The sequence below is a fragment of the Drosophila elegans genome, unplaced genomic scaffold (assembly GCF_018152505.1).
Source record: "Drosophila elegans isolate 14027-0461.03 unplaced genomic scaffold, ASM1815250v1 contig_208, whole genome shotgun sequence".
NCBI lineage: Eukaryota > Metazoa > Arthropoda > Insecta > Diptera > Drosophilidae > Drosophila > Drosophila elegans.
In genome coordinates this window covers 11861108-11886927 of record NW_024545578.1, presented here as the reverse complement: position 1 = coordinate 11886927, position 25820 = coordinate 11861108, and the positions used below count along the sequence as shown (strand labels likewise).

The following is a 25820-nucleotide window of genomic DNA, read 5'->3' as shown; positions in this document are numbered from 1 at the left end:
TACGCATTTTATGTTTTGAAACTTAATAAGAATTACAGCCCCTTCAAAATGATCACAAAAAATTCCACTCCTCAGTAATTTTAAAAAATCAACTGAAAAAGAACAAAAGAAAAGAAAAGAGAAAAAATGGCGTTGGGCAAAAAATCAGAAACGCAAAAAAAACAGATAGAATCAACCAGAAAAAGAAAAGGTAAGCTGAAGAAAAACAACCATTATGGGGAAAAGGTAGAAATAATATGACCAAGTGACTCGGAATTTGACTCGGACTCGGACTTGGTTTCGGTCGATGCCACGAATCTAGGTTATTACGCCGAAAATAATTAAAAATACAATAAACCCTGGGCTGTGGAAAAAAAGAACGAATGGAGGCCGAAAGAGACTCCCTGAATTTTCGTAAATCATGCAAAAATGTTACAAAAGAAGATCCTCCCCTTGCGCGCTTAGCCCGCCTCCTTCGTAAACGCTTTGTGGGCTGCCTCGTCTTTGTCTTGGCCAAAAATTATTCATACCTCTTACACGTGTTTCAAGTTCATTGCCAAATTTCGGCACGACCACATTCGGCGGCCAAAAAGAGATAGCCACAATGTGAAATATAGAGAGGGAAATATAGCACTTGGTATAGAAATTTTTGTTGGCGGTCTCTTTTCTGCCCGGTTTTCGCTTTTCTGGTTTGGCTTATAACTCCATCAAGCTGAATTGGCCGAAAGCGTTTTCTGCTCCCCGGGACTGACTGACTGACTGACCGAGCTAGGGAAACTGCTGATTTGGCAAGAAGATACATTTTCATGCCTTTCAACATCATTTGGCTTATGTAGATTTGGCAGTCTAAGAAATGGGTTGGTTGCTGCTCTAAGCCGAAAAGGATTGGGTTAGGCAATATCTGTAAGTCGAGCAAAAGATTTAAGATTCAAGAAAATATCTTCAAAATAGTGAAAAAAAAACGAATCAAATTTCGATCAAAAAATTAAAAATATTTTTTTTTATATGCTGTCCAGTGTTAACCTAATTTTCGGTTCTTATTATCGAGGGCGTATTGTATCTGAATTTAAAGTTTTGCATATAGATTGTTTAGTTATGAATTTTAATAGAAACATTTTAGAAAATTATATAAAAATATTTACCAATTCAACTTAAATTTTTGTATCGATTTAAAATATTGGAAAACTTATGTGTGGTATAATTTAGATTTTGCCTAAAAACAATGCTTTTTATTAAGAGGTTACATTTTGATGGCATTTTTAGCATGGGGATTACATTTACAAAGATAATGAACATATTTCTCATTGATCACTAATCGAGGATCATAAATTGATACACAATTTCTCCCACACTTTCATCTCTTAATTTCCATTTCCACTTCCTTTCTCTCGTTGAACTCGGCGACCTGCCTGCGGCGATCTCCTTTTTCCATATTTGACTATTTAAAGGCTTGTCTCGGTGTAAAAACCACACAGAATCCCACGCCTCGAGTGACGCATATTATTTCTCCTTCGTTTTTGTTTTGTGTTGTGCACCCGCCTGTTTGTTTGTTTGTTTGTCCCACCAACGTCATCGCCACTGCCCACCAAATCCGGCATTCACTTTGGAACCGCTGAGACCCCCTAAAACCCCACCGATCACCGCCTCCACTTTGCCAAACCACTCGATCTGCAGCCTCGTTGCGATCATTGCACTTTGCGTCTGCGGTCGTCGTGTTGCAAATTGTTTGTTGTTGTCGACTGCGAAAAAAGAAACCAGTTTCTCTGGAGTTTTGAACTCGCCAAACTGGAAACGATCGTGGAGCAATCTTCGTGTTGCAAGTTGCAGCCGATCGGCATTGGATCGGCATCGTCTGTCTTTCTCTGGTCGGTCAATGGTTCTCTGGTTCATTGCCATTGCACTGGGGGTAACTAACCCAGCAACGAGGCATACCACACCATACACCATACACCATATACCATACACCATACACAAACAGCAACAACAAGTTTTTGCAGCGTCATTTCGCCAACAACGTTGTCGTTGTTCGGCTGGCATCTTGTTAACTGAAGCAAGGACGTTGTCGTTGTCTGGAAAAGTATTGGTGTTGAGTCGAGTTGAGTCTTAGTGGTATGCAGTAGCCTATAATAGTATGTATAGTATGCCGCTGGGCCATTCACTCGCACAATCGCCCATGTGCGAAATGAAAATCAAATAAAATAGGATGACTAAACGATAGATAAATACTCCATGGAGGAGTTGGAGTTGTTGCTTATAGCCTATCCCCTTGGTTCGTTGACTTACAAATGGCTGTCCGACCGTTCGCGTTGTTATTGTGGCTTGTGAGTTGTTGATTGCAGTTAGCTGTTTGTGTTTGTGTTTTTGTTTTTGTTTTGGCTTGGCGTAGAGAAAACACAGTTTTAGCCGCAAGGGAAATTTGAAAACTGCACGAGTGAAGATGAAAATTGCTGAAAAAAAGGTTAAAAGTAGTTTTTTTTTTTTTTAATGGAATTGCGTTTAAAACTTATACACTTATTTTAATAATGCAAGAAACGGAAATTGGTGATAGAGGTTGACTACCTCTTTGAGGAGCTTAATATCTTCTTTGTGGCCTTTGTGTCTTTTGGCACAAGTCCCCTGAAAGTAGAGTTTTAAGTTGACAATTATCATATTCTTTTAGTAATCACATTGCACATCAGATTAACCAGGGAATTTAATTTACAGATATATACTCATCTCTGCAATCACTTTCAGTTAAAGCTGAACTCGTACAATGTCAACAACCTGCTCGACTTCCCATTGTGACTCAATGCGAGATCGGTTCGTGAACTTCTCCACACGAAAACTGTGTCGATCGACTCACTTTACTCACTCAAGTTGTCACTGAACTTGGCAAACATTTCAAAAGATATTCCCAGAATCAAAATTTGCCTGCGAAACTCAATCGGACATAAATCAGAAGAAAATACCCCCCACAAGTGTAATTATCGCTCTGACTTACATTTGTTCTCGATTCAAATTGTGGCCCGTCACGATTATACAATCAGCAATATGTCATTACCCACTAATATGTCTGTATTTGGATCGAAATTCGTCAGCAGTTCCAACCGCCAACTGACGAATGAAATTTCATGAGTTACCCAAGAGGCAATTGACCCAAGCCGGGAAAATATACAATCACAATCCTGATGACATTCACCCCGTTTACGAATCCGCAACATGTGCAAAACAGGCGAAAGAGAGCAGTGCTAAAGAGCAAACAACAATCGCCGAGTGCAATTCGAAAACAAACAGAGAAAGTCCATGGGCGGAGTTTTTTTTGGCGGGGAGAATGAATGGGGAATACTAGCAAACTAAAATTAATGATCATTCATCCAATTTAAATTATTCCGAAATAGCATGTAAAAATAAAACTAACATTATGCATTTATTACATATCATTAGCCTTGCTAAAAAAAGTACCGAAATATCTTTGGTTTTTTTTTGTTAATTGTTTTAATTAATGGTTTTATTTAGTTATTAAATTTTAAAGAACATCTATGAGTTTTTTCATTAGTTTTTTCATAGTCTTTTAATTAAATTTAGGAATTAGGAATAATATGGAAGACTAATCAAGTTGAAAACCTTTTACCACGCCACTGATTCTCCAAAAACCCATGAGACTGCACTTCTCTTACATTTCGCTTTATCTGGTGGATTCGTCACTTTTTTAGCTGTGACGTTTTGCAATACAAATTTTGTCGGTTACTTAAACGCTTTCCGTGTTGTTCTGAATGCAAAAAAAAAATAAAAAAAACAAAAAAAAGTGCGGGAGAGAGATAAAATAATGCGTCCGAAAAAGAAACAAAAGATTCTTTTGAACTTGTTGCGTCGCCTTTGGAGATCATTGTTTTCGATTCTTTTTTTGCGTTGATGATAATGATATATAAAGCATATAAAGGAAGCAATATTTTGGGAATTAACTTGGCTTTGTTGTTTGTTTGTTACTCCTGGCCTCGTTTGTTTTTGAAGAAGGTTCTTTTAGCTTGGGAGGGGCAAACACGCGTCCTTAATTGGGTTGCCAAAAGCGCTGCCTCGGCGATAAGATCAAAATTGCATCCGTTTATATATATTATCCAGAGAATGCAGCTGTTTTTTTGGTCCTGTCAGAATAAGTACACAAGATTAAAGTAATTGACAAAGAATGGGTTCTAAAAAGTATTTCAAAGCACCTCCGAGTTTAGAAAAAGGTTTTTAAAGATGCTACTTTAATTTCCCAATTTAAAATGAAGAGCACTGACATGTCATGCTGTCAAAAACCACATTCTTAATTACTCGCCTGAGGGCAAAAATTTCCCTCTAAATATTTTGCGCAGTTTTTAAAGCCTCTCTAAATAAATACCGTTAATGGACAATTCTTCTTAATGCTTCCCTTTTTTGGCCAAATTTTGTTTACGAACGATTTGAGCGTGGAACAACAACAGTCAACAGTCAACAGTCAAGAAGCAACAGGCATAATAATTCCCAAATGCCGAAGACGGCGGCAGTCAAAACAACAATAAAAGAATAGACCATTACATAAGCCCCATTCCCAAAACTATTCCCCAAAAAAAAGTAGAAAGTCATTAAGTAAGCAAAGTGCCGCGAAAAGAGAAACAGAAACCGGAAAAAAGAAAGAACGCAAGAACGAAAAAAATCAAAAGTTGTAAACAAATATGAGCGTAAAAGAAAACGAAAATCAAGGGGGGAGATGATGTAAAAGGGGTACTGCACCCCGCCCAATCTTCCAGGCCCCCTGTCTTCTTGATTCTTCTGGAATCTTCTGGCCGCCCGTGAACTTGTCCCAAATAAACAAAATTCCAAACGGTCTAAAATCGGTTGTGCAACCATGTTTGTCCCTCTCCCTCGTCCCACCTTTCTTCCCCTTTCATCGCCCTTTCTCTGCTCCGCCATTTTCGTATTGCGTAGTTTTCATTTTTTTTTGTTGTTCTCCTTGTTTATACGCCAAAAAGGTGTCGATGTCAATGGGAATGGCTTAAAAGTGAGGGATTTTTCTGGGGGTTTTGGAGGGAATTTGGAGTCCAAGTTTATGTCATTGTCATATGATTTTTCCTAGAATTTTTAAGTTTAACAAGTTCTTTGACCAGATTGAGTCACTTGACCAGAGACCGTTTATAATGTGAAGTTATAATAAAATATTGCTCGCATTAAGTGATCGTGAAAAGGTTAAGAAAAGTACGAACAAAATATTAACTATTAAAACTTGCCATTTATAAAACTTACGATTTATAAAGAAATTTTATACAGCCATAATCTTGTAGAAGATTGATGTTTTGGAATATATAGCCTTACGGAGTTTGAGTTTTTTATTAGGTATTCAAAGTATTTTTTTATAAACTTGACATAATATGCCTTTACTCTAACTGATTTCCCTTTTTTAACAAATTTCCCATATTCTTGAATCCAATACAATGTAAATTTCCATGTTAATCAGGGATTGCAGATCTCGCTTTCCTTTCCACACCCACTACAGCAACCACCTACCTACAATTTTCCCAATTTCCTCTCCCTTTTTAGGATGCCACCCCAGCAGCATTTCTCTCTCGACAAGTCAGTCAACCCATCAATTCCTTTCCAGCTTTTTAGCCGACTTTCACTGCCACCCACGGCATTTATATGACCTCCAAAAAAAAAAAACCCACGAGAGTGCCGTGGATTTTTCCAGACTTTCCTGCGTCCCCCTGGTTTTCCAGTCAATGCACTCGGTGCATAAAGTTAATAAACTATAAATTACTATCAAAAAGCCATCGAAGAAATGCCGAAAAAAAAACTTTCACAAAAAATTCAGCTGAGCCAATTTTGTGCCAATGTTCGTGCAACACGTGGAAAATGCACTTCAGCCACCCCACCTCCCGATAAGTTCAACTTCGACTCTGAACAACAATTTCACTTTGTTTGGGTTGCTATGGGTTAAAGTCCTGCCATCGAGGTGTCAGTCAACTTTCATGGCTGTCGTTGCATGCTGCATGTTGCTAGTTGCTAGTGCCCATTGCTAGTTGCAAGTTCCCAGTTGCAATTTGCTGCTGTGTATCACTAGCATAGTTGCCCACCAAACTCACTCGAATGCTCCACTGAGTTTTAGCACACTGAAAAGAATATTTTACAGAATTAAGACAAAATCCAGCATAATTAGTTTTGTTTCTAAAATTGGCCATCAAAACCATGACATCAGTTTAAAAATAGCCTTTACTCCATAATTTAATGATAGTTAATATTGTTAATTAAAAAAATTGTCATTTTTTATTGGGTAAACAAGTCAAATATAAAGCCAAAGACAAGTCAAAGAAACATTAAATTGTAAAATTACATAAAATAATTAATTGAAAAATTAGTTTTGTTCTTTATGTTTAATATTATAAAGTGAAACCTTTTTGAAATTATCAACGCTGTATATTTGACATAATATAAACAGATCAAAGATATCATATATAAAAATGTATTTTATCAGTCTTTTAATTATCTTGTTCTTTTATTTCAGAATTTATTTTTTTAAATTAAAACCAAGTAAACTAAATTAAAAATTGTATTTTTTCACTGTGTAGAGTAGATATAGAGAGGGGTGTTTTATTGCGGAGAGAGAGGGAGGGAGTGCAGCGACCTGCGATCGTCGACCGAGTCAACAACACTCACCGCATACTGAATCATGGATGGGAATCGCCAAAGGGGGTGCAGGTGGGGCGATCGTGGAAGGGGGTTTCTCTTTGACTTGGCAACGTCATCAGCTGACGTCTACCTCCCCCTTTTACCCCCTTCTTGCCCACTACATTGCAGTTGCATACCAGTTTTTTTTCGCGCTATTTTGCATGCGATCGCTGGTTGAAAGGGGGAAACCGAATTGTGGAAAAGCGGGCAAAGGGGCCACATGTGTGTGTGTGTGTGTGTGTGTGTGTGTGTGTGTGTGTAGAAAGCGCCAATGCACTGCCGACTGCCATGCCATAGTATAACGAACTCTCTGAACAATCTCGACACTGGTCGTCGGTCGGGGTGTATGACTTCTGTGCCTGGCACCACACCGATTTAAAGTCCCGGGGGAAGTTGCGGGCACCGGGTAAAACGACCTGGGGACTAACCAGGTAATTGGTGGGGGAAGATCACCCATTCATGTGTACAGTTAGTGGATAGAAGAGATCATTGCTTGACTGCAGGCACTTGCATAGTGTTTGAATTGCTTCTTTTATTCCATTTGGATAGATCACCTTGAAAATGTAATTGCGCCACCTTTTAAGTTAGCCAAAAAAGTTTAAAGATCCTTCGCCTTTTTCTAATGTTTGATAAGTTCAGTTTTCAACTGTTCTTAAAATACATGAAGTTTAGTTTTGTTATTATAAATAGCTTACTCCATCTATTTTATTAAACTCATATACTAAGCATTCCTAAACATATGTTCTGCTCTACAGCAACGTTCGGTATCAATATTCTTTGCATTATTGAGCTCAACCCACTGCCTCACTAATCACTGCTTTGCTGATCAACATGTCATCCTTCATTTTCTGCGATCAGCGAACCCCATAACCAGCCTTGACTTTATGTGATAATTGTCGGATTCGGATTTCCAACTACTCGACCTCAAAAGCCCCAAGGGTCTCTCGACCTCTATACTCTTCCTGCTTGGCTTTAATCTAATCAGAAACCAGAAGCGCTCAGCTCGGCGATCGATTTGCCACCTGATTCTCGCCATATCATACCATGTTCTATGACCGCCAGATCGTACATTAAACTCCACTTCCTTGTGTTTACGAGGGGAGGGGGGCACTGGCGCTCATCGCTTCGCATTCATAAATTATCAGTCAGCAGGCGCAAGAAAAAAAAAATACGAAAAAATTATGCTAAACACGTTTAAAAAGCGTATGTGCTTGTGCTCAAACAGGTTTCAAATTCCCCGACGATCCGCAGACCAATTTCGGGTCTTATGCGTACACTCTTCCAGGCCCCAGTTTCATATTATATATATATATATATATTTTTTTTTTTTTTGTCTCACTAATTATTATGCTAAGGCCAAAAAGCGGAGAGACAGCCAAAAGGGTTGCGAATTTTCGAAAGAAACGAGAAGTGAGAAGACGCGGCGGCGAAAAACGCACAATTCTACAGAAGACAGAAGACAAGTCTTCGGTTAATGGAGGTCATTCACTTTCGCACGAATTGTTTCTCCAGTGGAGTCAAGTCCAAGTCCAAGTTTCATCTTACCCGCCATATATCGCATAATCTTATTACGTTGCCAAATATACATCGGTTTATATACATTCTGTGTGCCTGACTTTTGATTTTCGTTGTTCTTCGATTCGGTTCGATTCGGTTTGTTTTCTTTTCGAATTTTTTTTTTTTTTGCTTTCTGTATGTTATTTTTATGGCTTTTCTGCACTTATTACCGACTGAGATATCAATCTGTGTGTGCTGTTTTTTATGTCGTGGTCTGCGGCAGCTGTCAGCCTATTAACCAAAAAGTGGTTTGATCAAATAATGCGGTTTGATCGGTTTCCTTTCGGCGCGTTGGCTCTCCCCAATTCGATTTGGTCAAGTGGCGAAAGCTTAGCGCCCAAAAAGAAAAGAGAATCGTTATAGAAATATATTTTGTCTTTATGTCTTACCAATCTGTAGAGAACTGGTGGAAGCGTTTTAAAGTTATAAGTTTATAAAATAATAAAAAATCTTATTAGAACCTCAAGTCAGCATTAAGATATGTTACATGATTTATTTAAAATAATAATTAAAATAGGACTTCCCGTTTTTTTTTTTATAAATATTAAACCTCAACCTGAATTGTACCTCCATATTCGGATCCAAGTCATTCATAAATCATCTGCTGCTAGCATCATATTCTCCAGCCATCTTTTGCCATATTTAAACATCATCATCTCCAGCCATCTTTTGCCATATTTAAACCCTCTGGTGGACCATTAGGCATCTGTGTATCTCTGTTACTAAGCATCCAAGTAACCAGCCCAATCAACTACCGTTCGAATCTATCTGTCTATCGGATGCAAAGCCATAATTCAAGGCCTGTTCAAGTGGTTATTACCGATCCGTTCAAGTGCAAAATGCCAATTAAACAGGAGTATTGGAAATTGCGGATAGATAGAGACAGAGTGTAAAAAAAAACATAGATAGCCCGGGTTAAGGTTTGTGTCTCTGGCATAATCATAGAAAGCACGTGCGGCAATTACCAATTTTCACAAGACATGGCCAAAAGTGCATTCAACTTGGCCAACTGTTCACATGCGTGGCCCGCGAAAGAGCGAGAGGCAGCGAGACAAGTCAATAAACTGCAGAGCTTATCAGACAAACTAAGCACGATCGCAGAAGGGGAGTGGGGCAGAACTAAAACTGCAGCTGCGGAGTGCGAATCCAGAGTTGTTAGTATGGCGCTTTTCCCACCAAAACTCGGCTTAGGGCCAAGAAATGGCTTGAAATTTAGTTTAGTTTGAGCTATTTTTCCAAGTTTTTTTTACTTATTTCTGTATTAACTTTTATAATATAACAAACAGACTGGTTTTCAAAGCTTTCTTTTGAAATGAAAAGTTTTCCAAAATTAAACTTGACAAAAAAATTGGAATTTGGTAAAATGGAAATACAATTAGGCTTCCTTAACACTAACTTTCCGAAATTCAAAGTCTAGAACTTATTTTTGTGTCTCGAGCTATGGAAGTTCGGCTGTATAATTATTATTTAAAGCTGTAGAGTACACAGCTAAATAGTTTGATTTTGTACCTTAATACCTTAAGTATAACCTGTGTATTACCAAGTCATATTATCTCTAAAAAAAACAACTACAACTGATCTAGTTATCAACACTTTATCCGAATAACAATTAAGTGTAAAAACAATTATTAAAAAATTTGAATGACTCTGTATGATTAAGGATCACTTGAGGAAAACTTCAATCAAATAGATTGTATATGCTATGAATTTTCGAAAGCCACACTTTCTTGAGTTTGGCATTACTGGAGTGCGAATAACCCTTAATAACAGTTACAAAACTGTAAGCAGTCGTAAAGCCACCACCCCCCACCCACTCTCCCCCTTTTTGGTTCGGTGTGTGTGTGTGCGTATCTGTGTGTAGAGTCAATGCACGCAACTAGGCATAGATACAAATGCGAATGCGAAAGCCACGACGGCCAGAGAAGAATGTGCAAGAAAAAAAAAAAATTGCACACAAGACGGTCGGAAAAGAGAAGGGGAGTGAAAGAGACGGACGGAGAGTGCATTGCACTGCCTGAAGGGTTAAAGACCCTCAATGAGCGATCCGATCCGATCCGCTGCGAGTGGAAAAATCCAAAGATCCACACACACACACACACACACACACACACCAGCGAAAATCTGTGCAGCGGGAAAGCAAAAGTGCAGCCTCCCCATAGAAAGACAGAAAATAAAAGAAGAAAAGCAAAATGAAACGAAACGAACCTACATCAACATCGCAGGAAAGTGGATGCTACAAGGGGGGCATGGGGATCGTAGCAATCTCAGCCTCAGTGCAGTGGCTTTGAACTTCACACAGATTCAGCTCTCTCGTTCGCTCACACCATGCTCTATCTCTTTCCCTGGCACTCGTCGTGATGCCGATGCTGTCTGCTGTAATACCCTATAAATTTGGAGTATTTATATATTTCCCTTGAGGAATGTTCTTTATAATCAAGTCCGGAAATGTGATGCTCTGATGCAAGATAATTTTGCCTACTTTATAGAGTTATCTAGAGTCAAATAAGTTGATTTTATGGAATATCATTTATTAAATCGTATTACTCTTTACTCCTTTTATTTTTAAAGACTGCTGCTCCGCTTAATTTTAATATTGCATTTAAACAAAAAAGGATTTTATAACAACTAAACTAAAAAATTTAGATTAACTGCAACTCATATTTATGACTTTATTAACAGCATTCCACAAGGGTATTTCAATTGTCAATCTTTTAGATACAATTTTGCCTGTCTTGTTGGTAGGTCTATCTACCGATGTTGCTTTGTCGCATTGTGTGTGTCGGTTTTATATTTTTTTTCAATGTCGAGTTCACTTTTTAAAGCGGGGCATGAGCGTTGCTATTGGTATTGGGATAGATCATTGAACGTTCAATGCGCCTTGATTGCTGCGAGTCGAGGCTTGAGTTTGAGTTGAGTTGAGTGATCATCGCCTCGCGTCGGATCGGTTCGGATCAGATCGCTCAAGTGGAGGCGTCTGCTTCAAGGCACTTTTGATTAATTCTCACTGCACTGCCCACCCCTCGCCGATAAGGGAATGCGTTTCCTGCCCTTGCATGTCAGCAGATAATAACAATGGGAAATGGGCAATGGAAAATGGAAAATGGGAAAAACTGAGGCGATCCGAGGCGGCATTAGAAAACCAAACGAAAAGAACCGACTCGAGTCGTTCGAGAAGTAGATAGACCACCAGAAGTAGCAAAAGACGGGGTCTAGAAACGAGTTCAAGTACAATCCCAGAACGAAAGAAGAAGAACCGAGAGGGAGTGAGAAAAATATACAGGATTTAGTGGGGAAATGGAAAATGCTGTGGAGCCTAAGCTGTGGAGCATTTTCTGGAAATTTCCCTGAAGAGTCAATAATGAAAATAAGGAGAGAAGAAAACTCGAGTTTATGTTGAAATATGGGTTCAAGTTAAAAAAATTATCAAGTTAATTTTTTTTTTTGCCTATATTCATATACTACGTTATAAATACTTTTACAATATCGTATATGAAGAAATTGCCAGCATAAATTTAGTCTTCAATTTTCGGATAAACATTTTATTATCTCTATTTTACATACTTCTATTTAAACATATTTTCAACAGTTCAATATCCCCATAAACTTGACCTTAAGACCTTCCATGCTATTCATCGTTATTGAATGTTTTGCATATCCAAACACTTTTCGTTCCTTTGATATTTTTTGGCACTTGGCACTAATTGTTTATGCAGCAAACAGAAACTTATAACTATTATTGAGTGCGAGCAAACAAGAGGAAATGGTGGCGAAATGAAGGAAAGCAGTTCAATACACTGAGACGAGGCCATGGTCAAAAGATGGCTGTTTGTTTTAGAATTTGGCAGTTCCCAACCGGCGATAATAGAGAGCACACACGCATGGGCGAAAATTCTGACGACCTTGGCTAATAAAAAGCGTGGGCAGGGAAAGCTTTGCATAGATTATATAACTGTACCCGAACTATCAGCTGTCGCAGACCTTGAAAACCCTTATCGAATCTTAACCTTTTGCAAAAACTACGAAAATTCAGCGAGCCCGGAATAAATAGAAATCAAATTCTGATAAGAGCACCTGTTCACCCCCTGCACCTTCCACACCCACGCCCACACGCTTTGGCTTGCTCTATTAGCTATTTTTATCAAAAAACAACAGAGGCTACAAATGTGGGCCATAGTCAATAAGCTTTAAATGAACTGTAAACACTCTTTTTTTTTAACAATATTTTTTAAACTACTTTCAAGAATACTATTATACTTTTCTAAAACTTAATTTCTTTACTTTTTACTTCAGAAACTTTAAATGTTTCGAATTCTCTTTAAAATGTCTCTGAAAGTATGCAATAGTTAATCATTTTATTTTTTCTGTTCAATTTTCTAAGTAATTAAATATCAAAAGAAAAACAAAATTAATATATAATCCAATTCTATAGTATTCTATTGTTTAATATTTTAAAAATTTAAAAACGTATAGTACTCTTCCCATAAAGGGCAGTCCAAGAAGTGACGCGGCGGAACAAAGCGCAGAGAGTGAGACAGAGATAGATAGTGGAAAGAAGAAGCACATACATATGTATGTAGGAACAGAGATAAGCGGACTGTGGGCCGCGGAATTTGTGCTGCTGACCTTCATTTTGGTTTTGACGCTGATAACAAACGCTCACCGATAAGAGACTAACTGTCACTGCCGTTCCATTAGTGTGTGTGTGAGGGTTTATTGTTATTATTTAAGTTTGCTGGCTGGTTACGTCGATAAGGCGCATATTGTTCCACTGTACCCGTAATTCTCACACACAAACGATCCGATTACTAGCCATTATGGCACGGACAGAGCCCCAAAACTATTATGCAGTACCACTTTTATCTGTTTCACACGTGGGTGGGGCTCTTGAAGGGGAAGTACTGTACTGACAGGGGTTACGAGGGGCTTACCTGGTAATCGGGAGGACTTCGGGAAGGGAAACTGTCTGTGAAAGCGAAAAAACAGTGAAATATTATGTGAGCAATACGATTAGGTTTTTATTACTTAATGCTATTTGAAGAACCTTGGGCAAAATTTATAAGCAAAACTATAAAGTGTGTGAAATTTGTTCACTTCCAAAAAATATTCGAGCAGTCAGCACTCTAAATTTATTAATTAATAGTTTCTTCGGCTTGTATAATTTATTAAATTCAAAACTTTTAAAAAATTACTTTCAATCCCTTTACTTACAATTTAAAAAGTAGATAATTTCAATGAATTTATTTAGCCCAATTTTTCCGCATGGCAAATTCTATCGCGAAATGTTCCCTTGTCTCAAGTGGGGGCAACCTTCAGAGTATATATGTACTATACAAATTTCGGCTCGTTCTTGTACCGATTGCCCCCTTCGCCATGACATCATGAACAGGCCCAAAAATTATGCGTAATCAACGACACAATCCTACCAGAACAACAATGCCGGAAAAAAGAAGCCACGCAAAAAAATTAAATTGCTCGCATACGAAAATCACTAAAAAAACCTCGGCAGAGCTAAACGAAAAAAAAAAACAAAAAAAACAACACAGACGGAATACACACATTTTCAATGCGTAAGCCGCAAAATGGTTGGCCTTCAAATTGACCGAGTTCATGAACGCGGACGGACCGACGGACTCACGCACCTTCTCATTGTGCGTTAATTATATAGATACAGATACTCAAACACATAGATAAACCAAAAAAGAGCGATAGACAGACGGGGAGTTACGCCATCCGAAACTGGTTTCGGAGTTCTAAAATCTACTTGCCCAAATTGTTAACAACTTATCGGGGAAGTTTTTTTTTTTTTTTGTGAACTTTTTTGCTTTGCTACCCGATTTTTTGGCAAATTAAATCCAGCACAAGAGCCACAAGGAAAAATATATAAAAGATTCGTTCAACTTGATCAGGAGAGTACGGAGGAGAGAGAAGCCTTCAACTGCTCGTCAACCGATTAACAATTGCCAATGATTATAGCACAATAAAATAAGTAAAATAATATAAATTTGATGCCGCCACCACGCACTGAACCATTTCTCTGACATGTGCGTGTGGCGGCCCTCAATCTCAATTTATCGGTCAATTGTACGCCGTACGCCATACGCCGCTTGCCGTAGAGTTGAAGGCGACTGCGTCAGGGACACTTCTTTATCGGAGTACTTTGATCCAGCTGTCGTGACTAAGTGACTAAGTAACCGCCAGCCAAGCCCCATATACACCATTTACTGATAAACGGAATGAAGTTTTTCGCAACATAAAACGGGAGAGCTCGGTCGAGATACAACTCGGGATGGGGGAGAAAGCCAATGACATTTCCAAGGAGTTCACTCGCCCCATGATCGCGAGCAGTGATCGCCAGCGAGATCATGACATGGCGAAACTCTTTGGAAATTGGCAGAAAAAATAAAGTCATAAGAAAAGCAGCTTTGAATAACACTGTCTCTATTCGATGGCAGCCTTATATATGTATATTTGGTTTTAAAATTTGAGCAGTCTTATTTGAATTGTTGCACCAGTTCTGTCGTCATAAATCCAAAGACCTTTAGTTAAAAAAAAGGGCCTGTCTGAAATACAAATATATTCTCAAGTTAATGTAAATTCAGACAGTCAGGCATTCCCAAAATGCTGATAAGAAAATATACGCTTGTGTTGTGTGCTACCACCCTGTCAAGTCGTACTTCACGAGGCATTATTAATAGCCTCTTGAAGACCAATAAAATAAAATACCATCTTCCAAATAACGATAATAATACATTTTTTGAGAGTTCACCCTCATTGAACTTGACCCCCACTTGAACCCCGGGATGAGATCTCCTCGGAGGTTCCACTTTCGTTTTGTCTGCTCGTTTATATGCAAGTACCTCCAGACTCGAACTCACGGATCCGGGGACTTGACTCTTGAGCTGCTGCCTTGGACTGTTGTCATTATTGAAATTGCATTAATAAGGAAGTTCAATGTTTATTTTTGTTTGGGTCTGGCGGCTAAGGGAAAATGTGCTTTTATTGTTATTATGCCGCTCGAGTTTCTGATTACGGAGTCCATTGGACGATCAACGTCAGCAAACCAATGTGAAAGTGATCGAAGAGCAAGTGGGATTAAGGTAATAAGAGCTTTTATTCAAGGATGACGGAGGTGGGCTTGGAACTCAAAAATTATCCATATTTGGATTTGGGAAACAGTTTTCTGGGTGACTCAATTTTCAGTATGAGATCAGTGTAACAAAACCCCATTTTAAGAAATTATGTTAGAAATAATAATTTAATTATTATAATAAGGAAAGAATCTCGAATACTTTTTCATATTTTTAAGGCAACACTTTCAAAGATCTAAAGATACTCTTAACGCAATTTCCTCCCCTATATAAAAGTAGTTTTAAACACATTTTCCATTCTACTCAATAAACAGGAGTATTAACAGCTAATTTAACCGAAACATTTTCCACGTTTCCCACAAAAATACCCCCATAAAGACTAAGAAAATAAAAATAAGAATATCTGTCTGTTTTTGTTTGGAGGAAAACATGTCGTATTTCGAAAAGAAAAACAAAACCCTCCCGCCTGCCGAGGAAAATTTGTTGAATTTTCCCCCTCCGACAAATGTGCCGAAATGTTGAAAAATGGAAACAAGGAAAACTCAGTCAAAGATTATTTTTGGAACACCCGAGAAAAACGGCGGATGTCTGGCCTTGAATGGGTCAAATGTGTGGGTGGTGGGTTGAGAGAGGGGGGAGGTGTTAGTTGGAAGGGGGGGCTTCTAATTTAACCACACGTGGCTCAACGATCCAGGAAATAAATTTAGCATTGACCTAGGCGAAGTTTTTTCAGCATTCAATGGGGTTTATTGCCTTTTGGCCGTGTAAATATTTGATTTACATGTTTTCCGCCCAGTGTCAACGACTGAGAGTCAACGATCCTATCCCGCGGTTCCGAACTTTTCATTATTGTGAGTGATATAATTTTTAATTGCATGTAATTTCATAAATTTTCACTCCACTGAAGTTTTATTGAACTCCGTCGAGGGGGAGGGGTAGGTGGAGAGATGGTGAGATGGTGAGAGAGAGAAAAAAAGGGAGAGCGGCTATCTTTTACTCTCTGCTCGAACGACATGTGTTTCGCTCTCACAGCTGTTCACCCTCGCTGGCTTATACTGAGTTTATGCGGGGTTAAACTAAGTTCACGAATTTAATAAAGTGGTAAGAAAAAGTGTATGTATAAACTTCTTTCCATGAACCACTAAAAATATTCATTTAAAAAAGTGTCACCTCCTTAATATTAATCTCTGCTTAGATGATCTCTGGCTTAGTTGCTCATTCCCTCAGTTGTCTGCTTGTTCATGGCTTATCATTATTGTGTGAGTCGAGTCAGTGACTCATGATCAACCCTGTTTCGCTTATTTCATGAACAGATTGCCCCGCATAAACGCGGAATCTGAGGGATCGCGCTCTCCTGCTCGCACTCGCTTAGAGGCCGGCAGCACATGTTTCAAGTGGGGAAGTGGAGAGCGCGCTCTCTCTCTCCAACGCCGCCGACGTCGACGCTCGCTCCCAGGGTCGGCTGGCCGAAAAAACTGAACAAGATCCGCCGCGAATGTTGATTTTCCTTTCATTGACTAACTGCCGCTCGCAGCGCACAGATCGCTCCGCCTCGTTCCGTTCCGTGTCGTTCGTCCGATTTCGACTTCGATCCACCTCGAGTCGCGAGTTTTTAGCAGTGTAGTGATTATTCCGTGACAAGGATAACCCAATAAGTGAATTACCACAGTTTTACAATCATTTTGAAAAGTGTTCAGAAAACATGACAACTTTGCCCGCGTAGGCTATTCAAATTTCAATGCAAAGGATAAAATAAAATCTTACCAATATTCAAACAAGTGCTTGAAAAACCAAAACTATGCCTAAGGCTGCAAATTTAAATTAAAATATTTAAATTTATATTCTAAGAAATTACCCCTGAAAGAGAAAAAGCGCAAACAAAATGTTAATGTCCGCGGACAGTTCAGATAGCGCCAAGACCTCTGTGATCTGCAGCACAGTGAGTGCCAGTATGGTGGCACCACCGGCCCCAGAACAGCCAAGCACGACGGCACCACCCATTTTGGGTGTAACCGGTCGTTCTCACCTGGAGAATGCACTTAAACTGCCGCCGAACACCAGTGTTTCGGCCTATTACCAGCACAATAGCAAACTGGGCTTGAGCGAGAATTACAATCCGGAATTTAGGAGCCTGGTAGCACCTGTCACAGATCTGGATACTGTGCCACCCACAGGTGTGACCATGGCGAGTTCTTCGAATTCCCCCAATTCATCATCCGTCAAGCTGCCGCTGCCCCACAGCAGTGTGATCTTCATGAGCAAATCGAGTGCCGTCAGCACAACCACTGTGGTGGTGCAACAGCAACATCAACAACAACAGCAGCAACAAATGCCCCATCATTTCGAGTCCCTGCCCCACCACGCACAACAACAGCACCAGCCACAGCAGCAACAACCACAACAACATCACCTTCAGCACCACCCACACCCGCATGCGATGTATCCCCACGGATATCCGCAGGCGAATCTTCACCACCCGGGTGGTTGTGTCGTTGTCCCAGCGGATTCGCGTCCCCAAACTCCGGAATACATCAAGTCCTACCCAGTTATGGATACAACTGTGGCCAGTTCGGTGAAGGGAGAACCAGAGCTCAACATAGGTAAGTTTTACGGAACAGGAAAATATTGGCCTAATACGATAAATGTAAATGTTACTTAAATAAAAACTGGGCCAAACTAATCTTGCATATTATGGATCCTTTCATTTCATTCGAGACTTGGTTAAAAAAAAAATGACTAATTTAAAAATGTCGACTTAATCACACTCATTTATATAACCTTTAAAATGCAAGCTTTAAAATCACTAGGAAATTATTTTTAAGCAGCATATTAACGTTAATATGACAAATATAGATTACTCGAACGAAGAATTGAAAACTATTTTGAGCAACAAAAGATTGAAACCAATAAGAAAACTGTATCGATCTCATAAAATAAAGCAATCTGATCATTTGCTTCCGTTTCAGACAAAATGAAAACCTTGAAAACCAAAAGTATGCACATAAAACGCCTCTATATCTCAAAAAATGTATACATATATATATTGGAGATATGAGAGAGAAAATCCGATCTCGTGTTTGCCGATCTGATTTGATTTTGACCTTCCCCCGCCAATTAGCATCAGGCGTATTAGCCCCGCAAAGCGGAAATTTGCAAGGTGGCGCCTGATAAAATAATTATAGTGACGTCACAGGTACCGCAATCGTGTGACCATCATTATCAACGCCATTATCATTATCAGTGCGATGATCACCGTTTAGTCAGTCACTTCCAGTCATCAAGGTCGTTCCGCATCCGAAATCATTTTTTTGTTTAAGCGTCGAGTTCAAGTAAGTTCAATTAACTTGAGCGCTCAACACATTTCGGTTTTTCTCAATTTATTTATTTATTTTTTGTTGTATTTAACCGAAATTATAACTGTACCAATGTCAGGCTTTTGTTTTATGACTAAAGGAAGTTAATGCACTTCATAAGCAACCGGTTTAAGTTCGCATAAAGACTTCAGATCCGATCGGGGCAATCACAGTTCAAGTGATGAGTCAAGGTAGTTCTTTCTATAGTGGGGAACTGGTTGTTTTTTGTATTTATTTCTGGACTGGTGGTAGGGTAATCTGTGGATTCCCATAAAACTAGTCAGGAGTGGAACCTTGGACAACAGAAAGTGTCGTTTGGGGTCATGGGGTTGGGTGTTTTCAAGGTGTTTATGTTTATGTTGTCATATGTATAAACATATTTTAACAGATTATAATTGATAAGATTTAAGATTTTGCGATATGTTTTCCTTTTTTTGAATTTGGGCTCTAATAAAAAAGTATTTAACTTATGATCTTAATATTTTACTGTGACACCAATAAATTGCTGAACTAACTAATCCCACACTTACGTCTTATACCAAAATACGCCAATAAATTCAACACCTACTGCATGACACTCAAATCGAAAGTGAAAACCAAAATTATACTTATATGTGTCTCGATTATGTCTCCAATATCCATTCCCCTACCACCATATCTCACCCACTATCGTTGGCATTATTTGCTTTACTTTGCAAAAGTGTGTTTTTCCCCATGCCATCGATATTTATTTATGCGTTTGTGTGTTGCTGGTGTTGCATTTCACTAATTGAAAAACTGGGCGAAAGAGATGGGGCGATGACAAAGTTGGTTTCCAAGTTCATTGCTACCCTGTGGATCGCGGATCGGCGGATTTCTTTTCGCATTTGCGAATGAATTTCTTGCCGTTTGGGTTTCGGCCGGGTCGATGTGCATCCGTTTGCCAAGTTTCGCATTTCAATTGCCGCCAAACGAAAGTGAAAAGCGCAGCTTGACTGCAGCTTGACTTGGCCGAAGCCAGAGACAAATTCACTTTTTACCAAGGCGACTGCGCATGCGCGGCCAATTTACGGGCAAAAAAAACCGGGTCTAAGTCTCTTTGACATTTTTACATACATAGCTGCGGGTTAATGACTCCTCCAGGTGAACAGTGCACCCCCTACCGACCACCCCTCTGTCAAATGTCGGTGAAAGTCAAGCTGCAACGCTACAATTGTCCAAAAGAAAAGTTCGCCTTGCCATTGCTCTCCACAATTTATTTGTCTTTTGCTTTATTTTATTTTATTTTCTTCTTCGCTTTTCGCAGGCGCTTTTCGTTTTTCGTAGGCGGCTCTTGAACTTTTGCTCACTTCGAAAGTTTACTCTATTCGAATTTATTTTATTTTCATTTTATTTGATTTTCGTCCGATCGTGTTTATTTTTATTGGCACAATTATTTGTGCATTTTAGAAATTTATTAAGCGGCCAAAGACCTGAAAGTGAAAACCATCGTCAAAACGAAAGTAATACATTTTGTGTTTCTTGTTGCAATTTATTTGTAGGTAGCTTTTTTTGGGCATTTTTTGATACTTTTACTTTTGGCTAATTGCTTTGATAGTGATAGGCACTATACTGATGTAGATTTAACACAAAATATGTTGTGTGTATTAATAAAAAAGCGAAGCCATTAATAACCTGAAGTCTTTGTTCTTTCGTGATAGGGAATATTCCCAAATTGTGGCCGTCTTATTTTTTCTTGCTAAGTTATTTTTAAAAATTATGCGAATTACACACGCGCATTTATGGCAAAAATTAAACGTTCCCACGACTCGATCATTAACCCCCAAGAAGTTCAATAAATTAATGAAACCCAATAAAAGTGCAGGGCACCCAAAAACAAAACAAATTCGAGGATCAATGCACTCAACATATTCCTTAAAATTTAAATAAAAATTCTGTTTCGTTGAGAGGTCATTAATTTACAATCCCGCCAAAAGAATAACATTGCATAATCGACATTTTTGGCGGCAGTTGTCAATTCAATGAACTCCGTACGAAGGTGACTAAAAAACGCGCCCACTTTACAAGGTGTCTCCCGCATTTCGAGCTGACCTCAGTCGCGTTTTTTGAACTTGACGAAAATGTTGAATAAAATTTTTTATTCTTGACTTGATTAAACGATACATTGAACTGGCGCTAAAAAATAAGCAACAGAAAAACCTGTCCGAACATTTCCGCATTGAAGTTTGTAGGCAGAGCGAGAACGCTTCTCTCCTCCTCTCTTTCTCTCCTGCACGCGCGAAATTTTTTTATTGATTGAGCGAGAAAGAGAGAGCAGCAAAAATTTCAATGTCAAATTTTAATATAGTAGTCTTTTTTTTTACTCACACAGAACATTGCCAATATGGCCATATCTCTCTCCCTCTCTCTTCAGCGATCTTCCCTCTCGCTCGCTCTCGTATTAATAAATATTTTGAGCAGTCGAAATTTGGTTGTCTGCGTTTTTTTCTGGTATGCGAGTGTGTTTGCTAGGGGAGCTGCCATTTGTTTGGCTTATTTCTAGTATTTCTGATAGTGCACGTTCCACCTCTTCGCAGACACCCCCAAAACCGCTGCCCCTTTCCGTATCTGTGTGCGTGTGAAGTGAATGAAACTTTCAAGGTCGCCTCCTTGCGCTCGTATGTGTGAGCAGTGCGTATTAGATAATTCCCATAGATTATTCGGTTAGCTTAACATTTCACAGTGGCGAAATATTATTTGGAACTTATTTATAATGGGAGGTTTTAACATAAACAAATTGAGTCATCGTATGGCATAATACAGATCGTAAAACAATAGTAAAAAATAAAATATTGAAACTCAATTTTTAAAAAATTGCTAAGAGGTGTAACAAAAAAACATTTAACATGATTGAACAATGTTCGTTCCAAACTTAATTTCCAATTTTAAAGATAAGAAAAATTCAATTTTTTTAATGTTGTTTTTTGCTGATTCACTTAAATTGTGAATAAATAAAAAAAACCCATTATACATTATAGAATTCCCAAACAAAATTCTTGGCCCAACAAATTTATAAGTTTAGCAACGAACATAAATTAAGTTCAATCAGCCTGATTCAAGGTCTAGCCAACTAAAATCCCTAAACAATAGCTTTTGAGTTCGATCGACCTTAGTGAATTTCGAGTATCTTTATCACGGATAACTATCAACCACGCCCGCAAGCACCTACCAAGCCCCTTCCTCATACGCTTAATTATTACACCGAAAAAACAGAATTTCATTTAACAAGCTATTACACGTGTCGCCGATTAGCGAATGCCAAGTTCCCAAGGCGATGAGACAGCGATAGAGGAAGAGAAAGAGACGGCCAGACAGAGATAGGGAGGGGGCAGACAGAGAGGCCTCTCCACTGACCTTGCTGCCTTTTGTTTATAGAACACAAATTGGTAATCCATGAGCGAATCTATTACAAAAGCAAGATCTTGCCAAAAAAAAGAAACCTATATTTATATAAATCACAATGCCAATGACGTAAGCCATACGATTCCGAATCGGTTTCCGAATTAGGATAGAAAGAGCGGCCAAGTACGAGGGAGATGGGAACAGAACGTGGCATTCTTTATTCTCTCAACGCACCCAATGAAATATTTTTAAATGTGTGCCACGAAATTCCCCGAAAACAAATACAAAAAACAGCACAAAGGAAAACCGAACGACAACCATAATATTTTATTAAATAAAAACAACTTGGGATATTTCTGCCTCTTTTTTCAAGTTCAAATAAACATGACAGTTGGGAATGTTTTTCTTTTTTTTGTTTGTTAGTTTTCTTTCCTGATAAGAAGTTCAATTACGTCTGCTAGTCTTACAGATAGTTTTTTTTATCTGTGTCTATAAGGAAAAAAAGGCGTTTATGAATGTGATGTTTTGGTGTTTTGCTTCCTAGTTGTGAATCTGTTATGTGCCAGTAAATGATTAAGTATCTTGGAGAATAAAAGATTGCATCAAAAACGCTTTATGGGTTTTTAACGCATAGAAATAGAATGTTAATAAAATAAGTTGTTTTGAACTTTGAATTTTTTTGAACTTATGAACTCTTGAAACTTGAGCAACATAAATTTATTAAATTAACCAACATATTTAAATTAACTAAAAAAGTTATAAGCAACCACATTTGCAGTTTAATTAATTTGCAACATTTGAACACATATTACTAACCTACACTCTTGTTTACCACTTATATCTGCATATAAAGATCTTTCAGTCTGGAAACTTGAAGCGAATTCAGTCAGTGGCGTGCGAGAGATCAGTGCAAGACCCCTTTCCTCTGCTCAGCCTGCTTTGTTGTTGTCCAATGCAAAAGTGCAACGATCTGCAGTGCGAAATGTCAGTGAACTTGACGGCATTGCAACCGTATAGATGCTGGTTGTGTGTGTGTCTGGCACAGAAATAGCAAAAAGCAGATACAGATACAAGTTGCTCATGATCGTGATGGTCGTGACGATGATGATGGTCATGGCAGCGTGAAGATCATGAACATTGTTTGCCATTTACAATTGTTTACAAAGCGTGGCGTGTCTGATTGCCAGAGAAAAGGAGGAAGTACAGAAAGATATAAAAATCGAGAGAGAGGGAGAGGCCAAGAAGATCTTCTACCACTCAGAGAAAGACTTTCTTTGGAGAAAGAACCAAAGCAAACCTGTTCAAAGAAAGTCTTTCATTCAGTCGCCAGAACTTGTTTCCGCCCGAAAGAAAGTCTTTCTCTTCCGCTCTTTGTTAGTTCTTATGCTCTCTCTTGTTTACTTTCTTCTCGTTTGGTCGCCTTTTTTTTCTTGTTTACCTGGCGTGCCGGTGAAAGTTACGTAACATTTCTTTGGCCAAGAATGAGCTCAAGTTCAGCAACAAGTTATTTTTTGTTGTCTCGCCCATTTCGTTTTACTGCTTTCTTCGTCTTTGGCATTGCGCTGGCTTTATTTGAAGAAAGTATTACGTCGCCTTTGGTGGACTTTCTTCATATTGTTTTTGGTATTTGATAATGAAATGGAAGTGATAATGAAAGTTGTTAATTGCTTTCGTTTCGAGATGAAGGATTGTAAATTGATCACCATTAAATAAATACTTGAGACATTTATATATCTTACAATATGTTTTTTAAGTATTTCTACGATTGTGAAATTCCTTTTTCCCACTGCTGAAAATGTTTTCCACCAGCAGCTTACCAGGGGTAACCCCTATATATATTATTGATGTCCTTCTATGCTGTTTTCTGATTATTAATCTGACATTCTTATCTTTAATTTGCAGAATTCGATGGCACCACGGTGCTGTGCCGTGTTTGCGGGGACAAGGCCTCCGGTTTCCACTACGGTGTGCATTCCTGCGAGGGTTGCAAGGTAAGTTTTTGCACCAGATATCCTTCAAGGAGCAGAGGGGTTGTCTCTACTGCGGGGGTGGTAGGGCAAAAGTGTGCTCGCCACGTGCAACTTGATGCCCAACCACCAACTTTGGCTCTGACATTGAACTCAGTTGACCTCGTTGGCAGGAAAAAAAAGGGATCAGGAATAGCTTTAGCAGGGTTGTTTTTCCGTCTCTTTCGTCCTGTGTATCCCCCCTCTCTCCTTCTCCCTGTCAGCAACAGGCCCTTGCCCTTCACAAAAACCTGCGACGTCGTCTGGCGAATTGTCCTTGCATTAAATTGCGTCGCAATAAAATAAATCAAAATGTACAACAACACAAATCCTGAGCAAAACAAATGAGACACAAAAAAAATTAAAATAAAATAAAGCAACCACCAAACCAGAACGAAACCTTCAATGCTGCCTTTGTGGATGATTCTTTTCATCCTGCACTGGAAAATCAAATAAGGGATCAATACATTGCGATAATAATTGTATTGAAGGATACAAATTGGAAGTGCAACTTGAAATACGATAATATTCTGATTAATACCTCTGAAACCTTTTTTAATAGCTTATTTAAATTTAATTTAATCTACTGAAAACGCGTTTAAGAGTATGTTTATTAAGTATTTTGCTCAGTGTGTTTCTTGGGTTCCTGCTGCTTTTAGAGACTCTGTTGCCGCCCTTTGTCGTCTGTGACATTGAAAATGCAAGTTCATTCGCCCAAAGAGCTGAACCTCTGGACAGAGTCCAGTGATCGTTCCAGTGATTGTTCCCTTTCCAGAGATGAGGGTCTCGCATGACGGAATCTTAGTTAACTCGAGCTTTTCCTGTGGATCGTGTCACGCCACCATCACTATAGCCACTCTGCACAACCTTGGCAAAGCAGTTTGCCCTATTCCCTTATATTCGCCGGCACTCGGAGTTCGAGAAGCGAGTCGGGTTTAATGTCTCAATGACGTCCTTGAATTGGGTTAACAGCCAGTCGAGGTTCCTTCTCGTTCTCGCTGCCTCTTTTCATCTCCCGTCCCTTTCTTTTTGTCTGGCCCTTGGCGGTCCTTGTATTTGTTTTTGCATTTAAACTGTCTGCGCGTCTGAAATTTCAAACGTTGCAAAAATAATAACACAGTGATTGCTCGGAAATTGAAACTTGAAGAAAATCAAGGTTATCTGGGCAATCAGGAAAATTAAGTCTACATTAAAAAAATAACTATTAAGATGGTTTCTTAGTTATTTGTTTTATACAAAGCTTAAACTTTGTGGGGAAATGTAGTTCACCCTATTGTTTTTTGTAACTTAAAACTCCAGATAATTACAAGTTGACGAATGTCCACTGTATGTCCACATGAAAAACTCGAATTGATCTGCAGAGGAAGAAGCAGAAGTTCATTGACTTTGGACCAGTTTTTGTTTCGGCTTTTCGGGTTTCGTGGAACGTCTTTTGTTGTGTGCTAATTTATATGTTTATTATGTGAATGTAAATATATGTTTAACCGAATAGGTAGGCCTAAAAGTTTGTGTTTCCTTCGCGCTTTTTTGAAGTTCAAGGTTAGGCCAGGTTTGCCATCACCCTTCCTCTCACTCACGCGCACTATTCTTATCCCCCTCTTTCCCCTTTGAGGAATCGAGTTTCGCAGATTGCTCATACGCCGCGTGGTGCGGTGGCTCGTTTTTAGCTGATATTTCCGCCCTGGCCATTTGTGGCTACGATTTGTGACTTGCCTGCCTACCTGATCTGCTCGGTGGACCTTCGTCTTGTCTATTGACCTCTATTTCAGAGACAGATTCTTTGGTTTTATATCTTTTGAATTAGTTTTTTTTTGTGT

General features: G+C 38.9%; 1 protein-coding gene across 3 annotated transcripts in view; it reads left to right on the top strand.

The window, feature by feature from the left end:
* LOC108135564 (ecdysone-induced protein 75B, isoforms C/D) overlaps positions 1-25820 on the top strand; it is a 101953-nt gene that overhangs the window by 34958 nt on the left and 41175 nt on the right. For 2 of the 3 annotated variants that reach the window (XM_017256321.2, XM_017256324.2), the window contains one exon: positions 23900-23988. In XM_017256321.2, coding sequence (XP_017111810.1) covers positions 23900-23988 — 89 coding nt within the window. Of the gene's footprint in view, positions 1-16800; positions 17885-23899; positions 23989-25820 lie in introns of those variants that run through there. The other variant, XM_017256323.2, reaches the window with a different exon arrangement.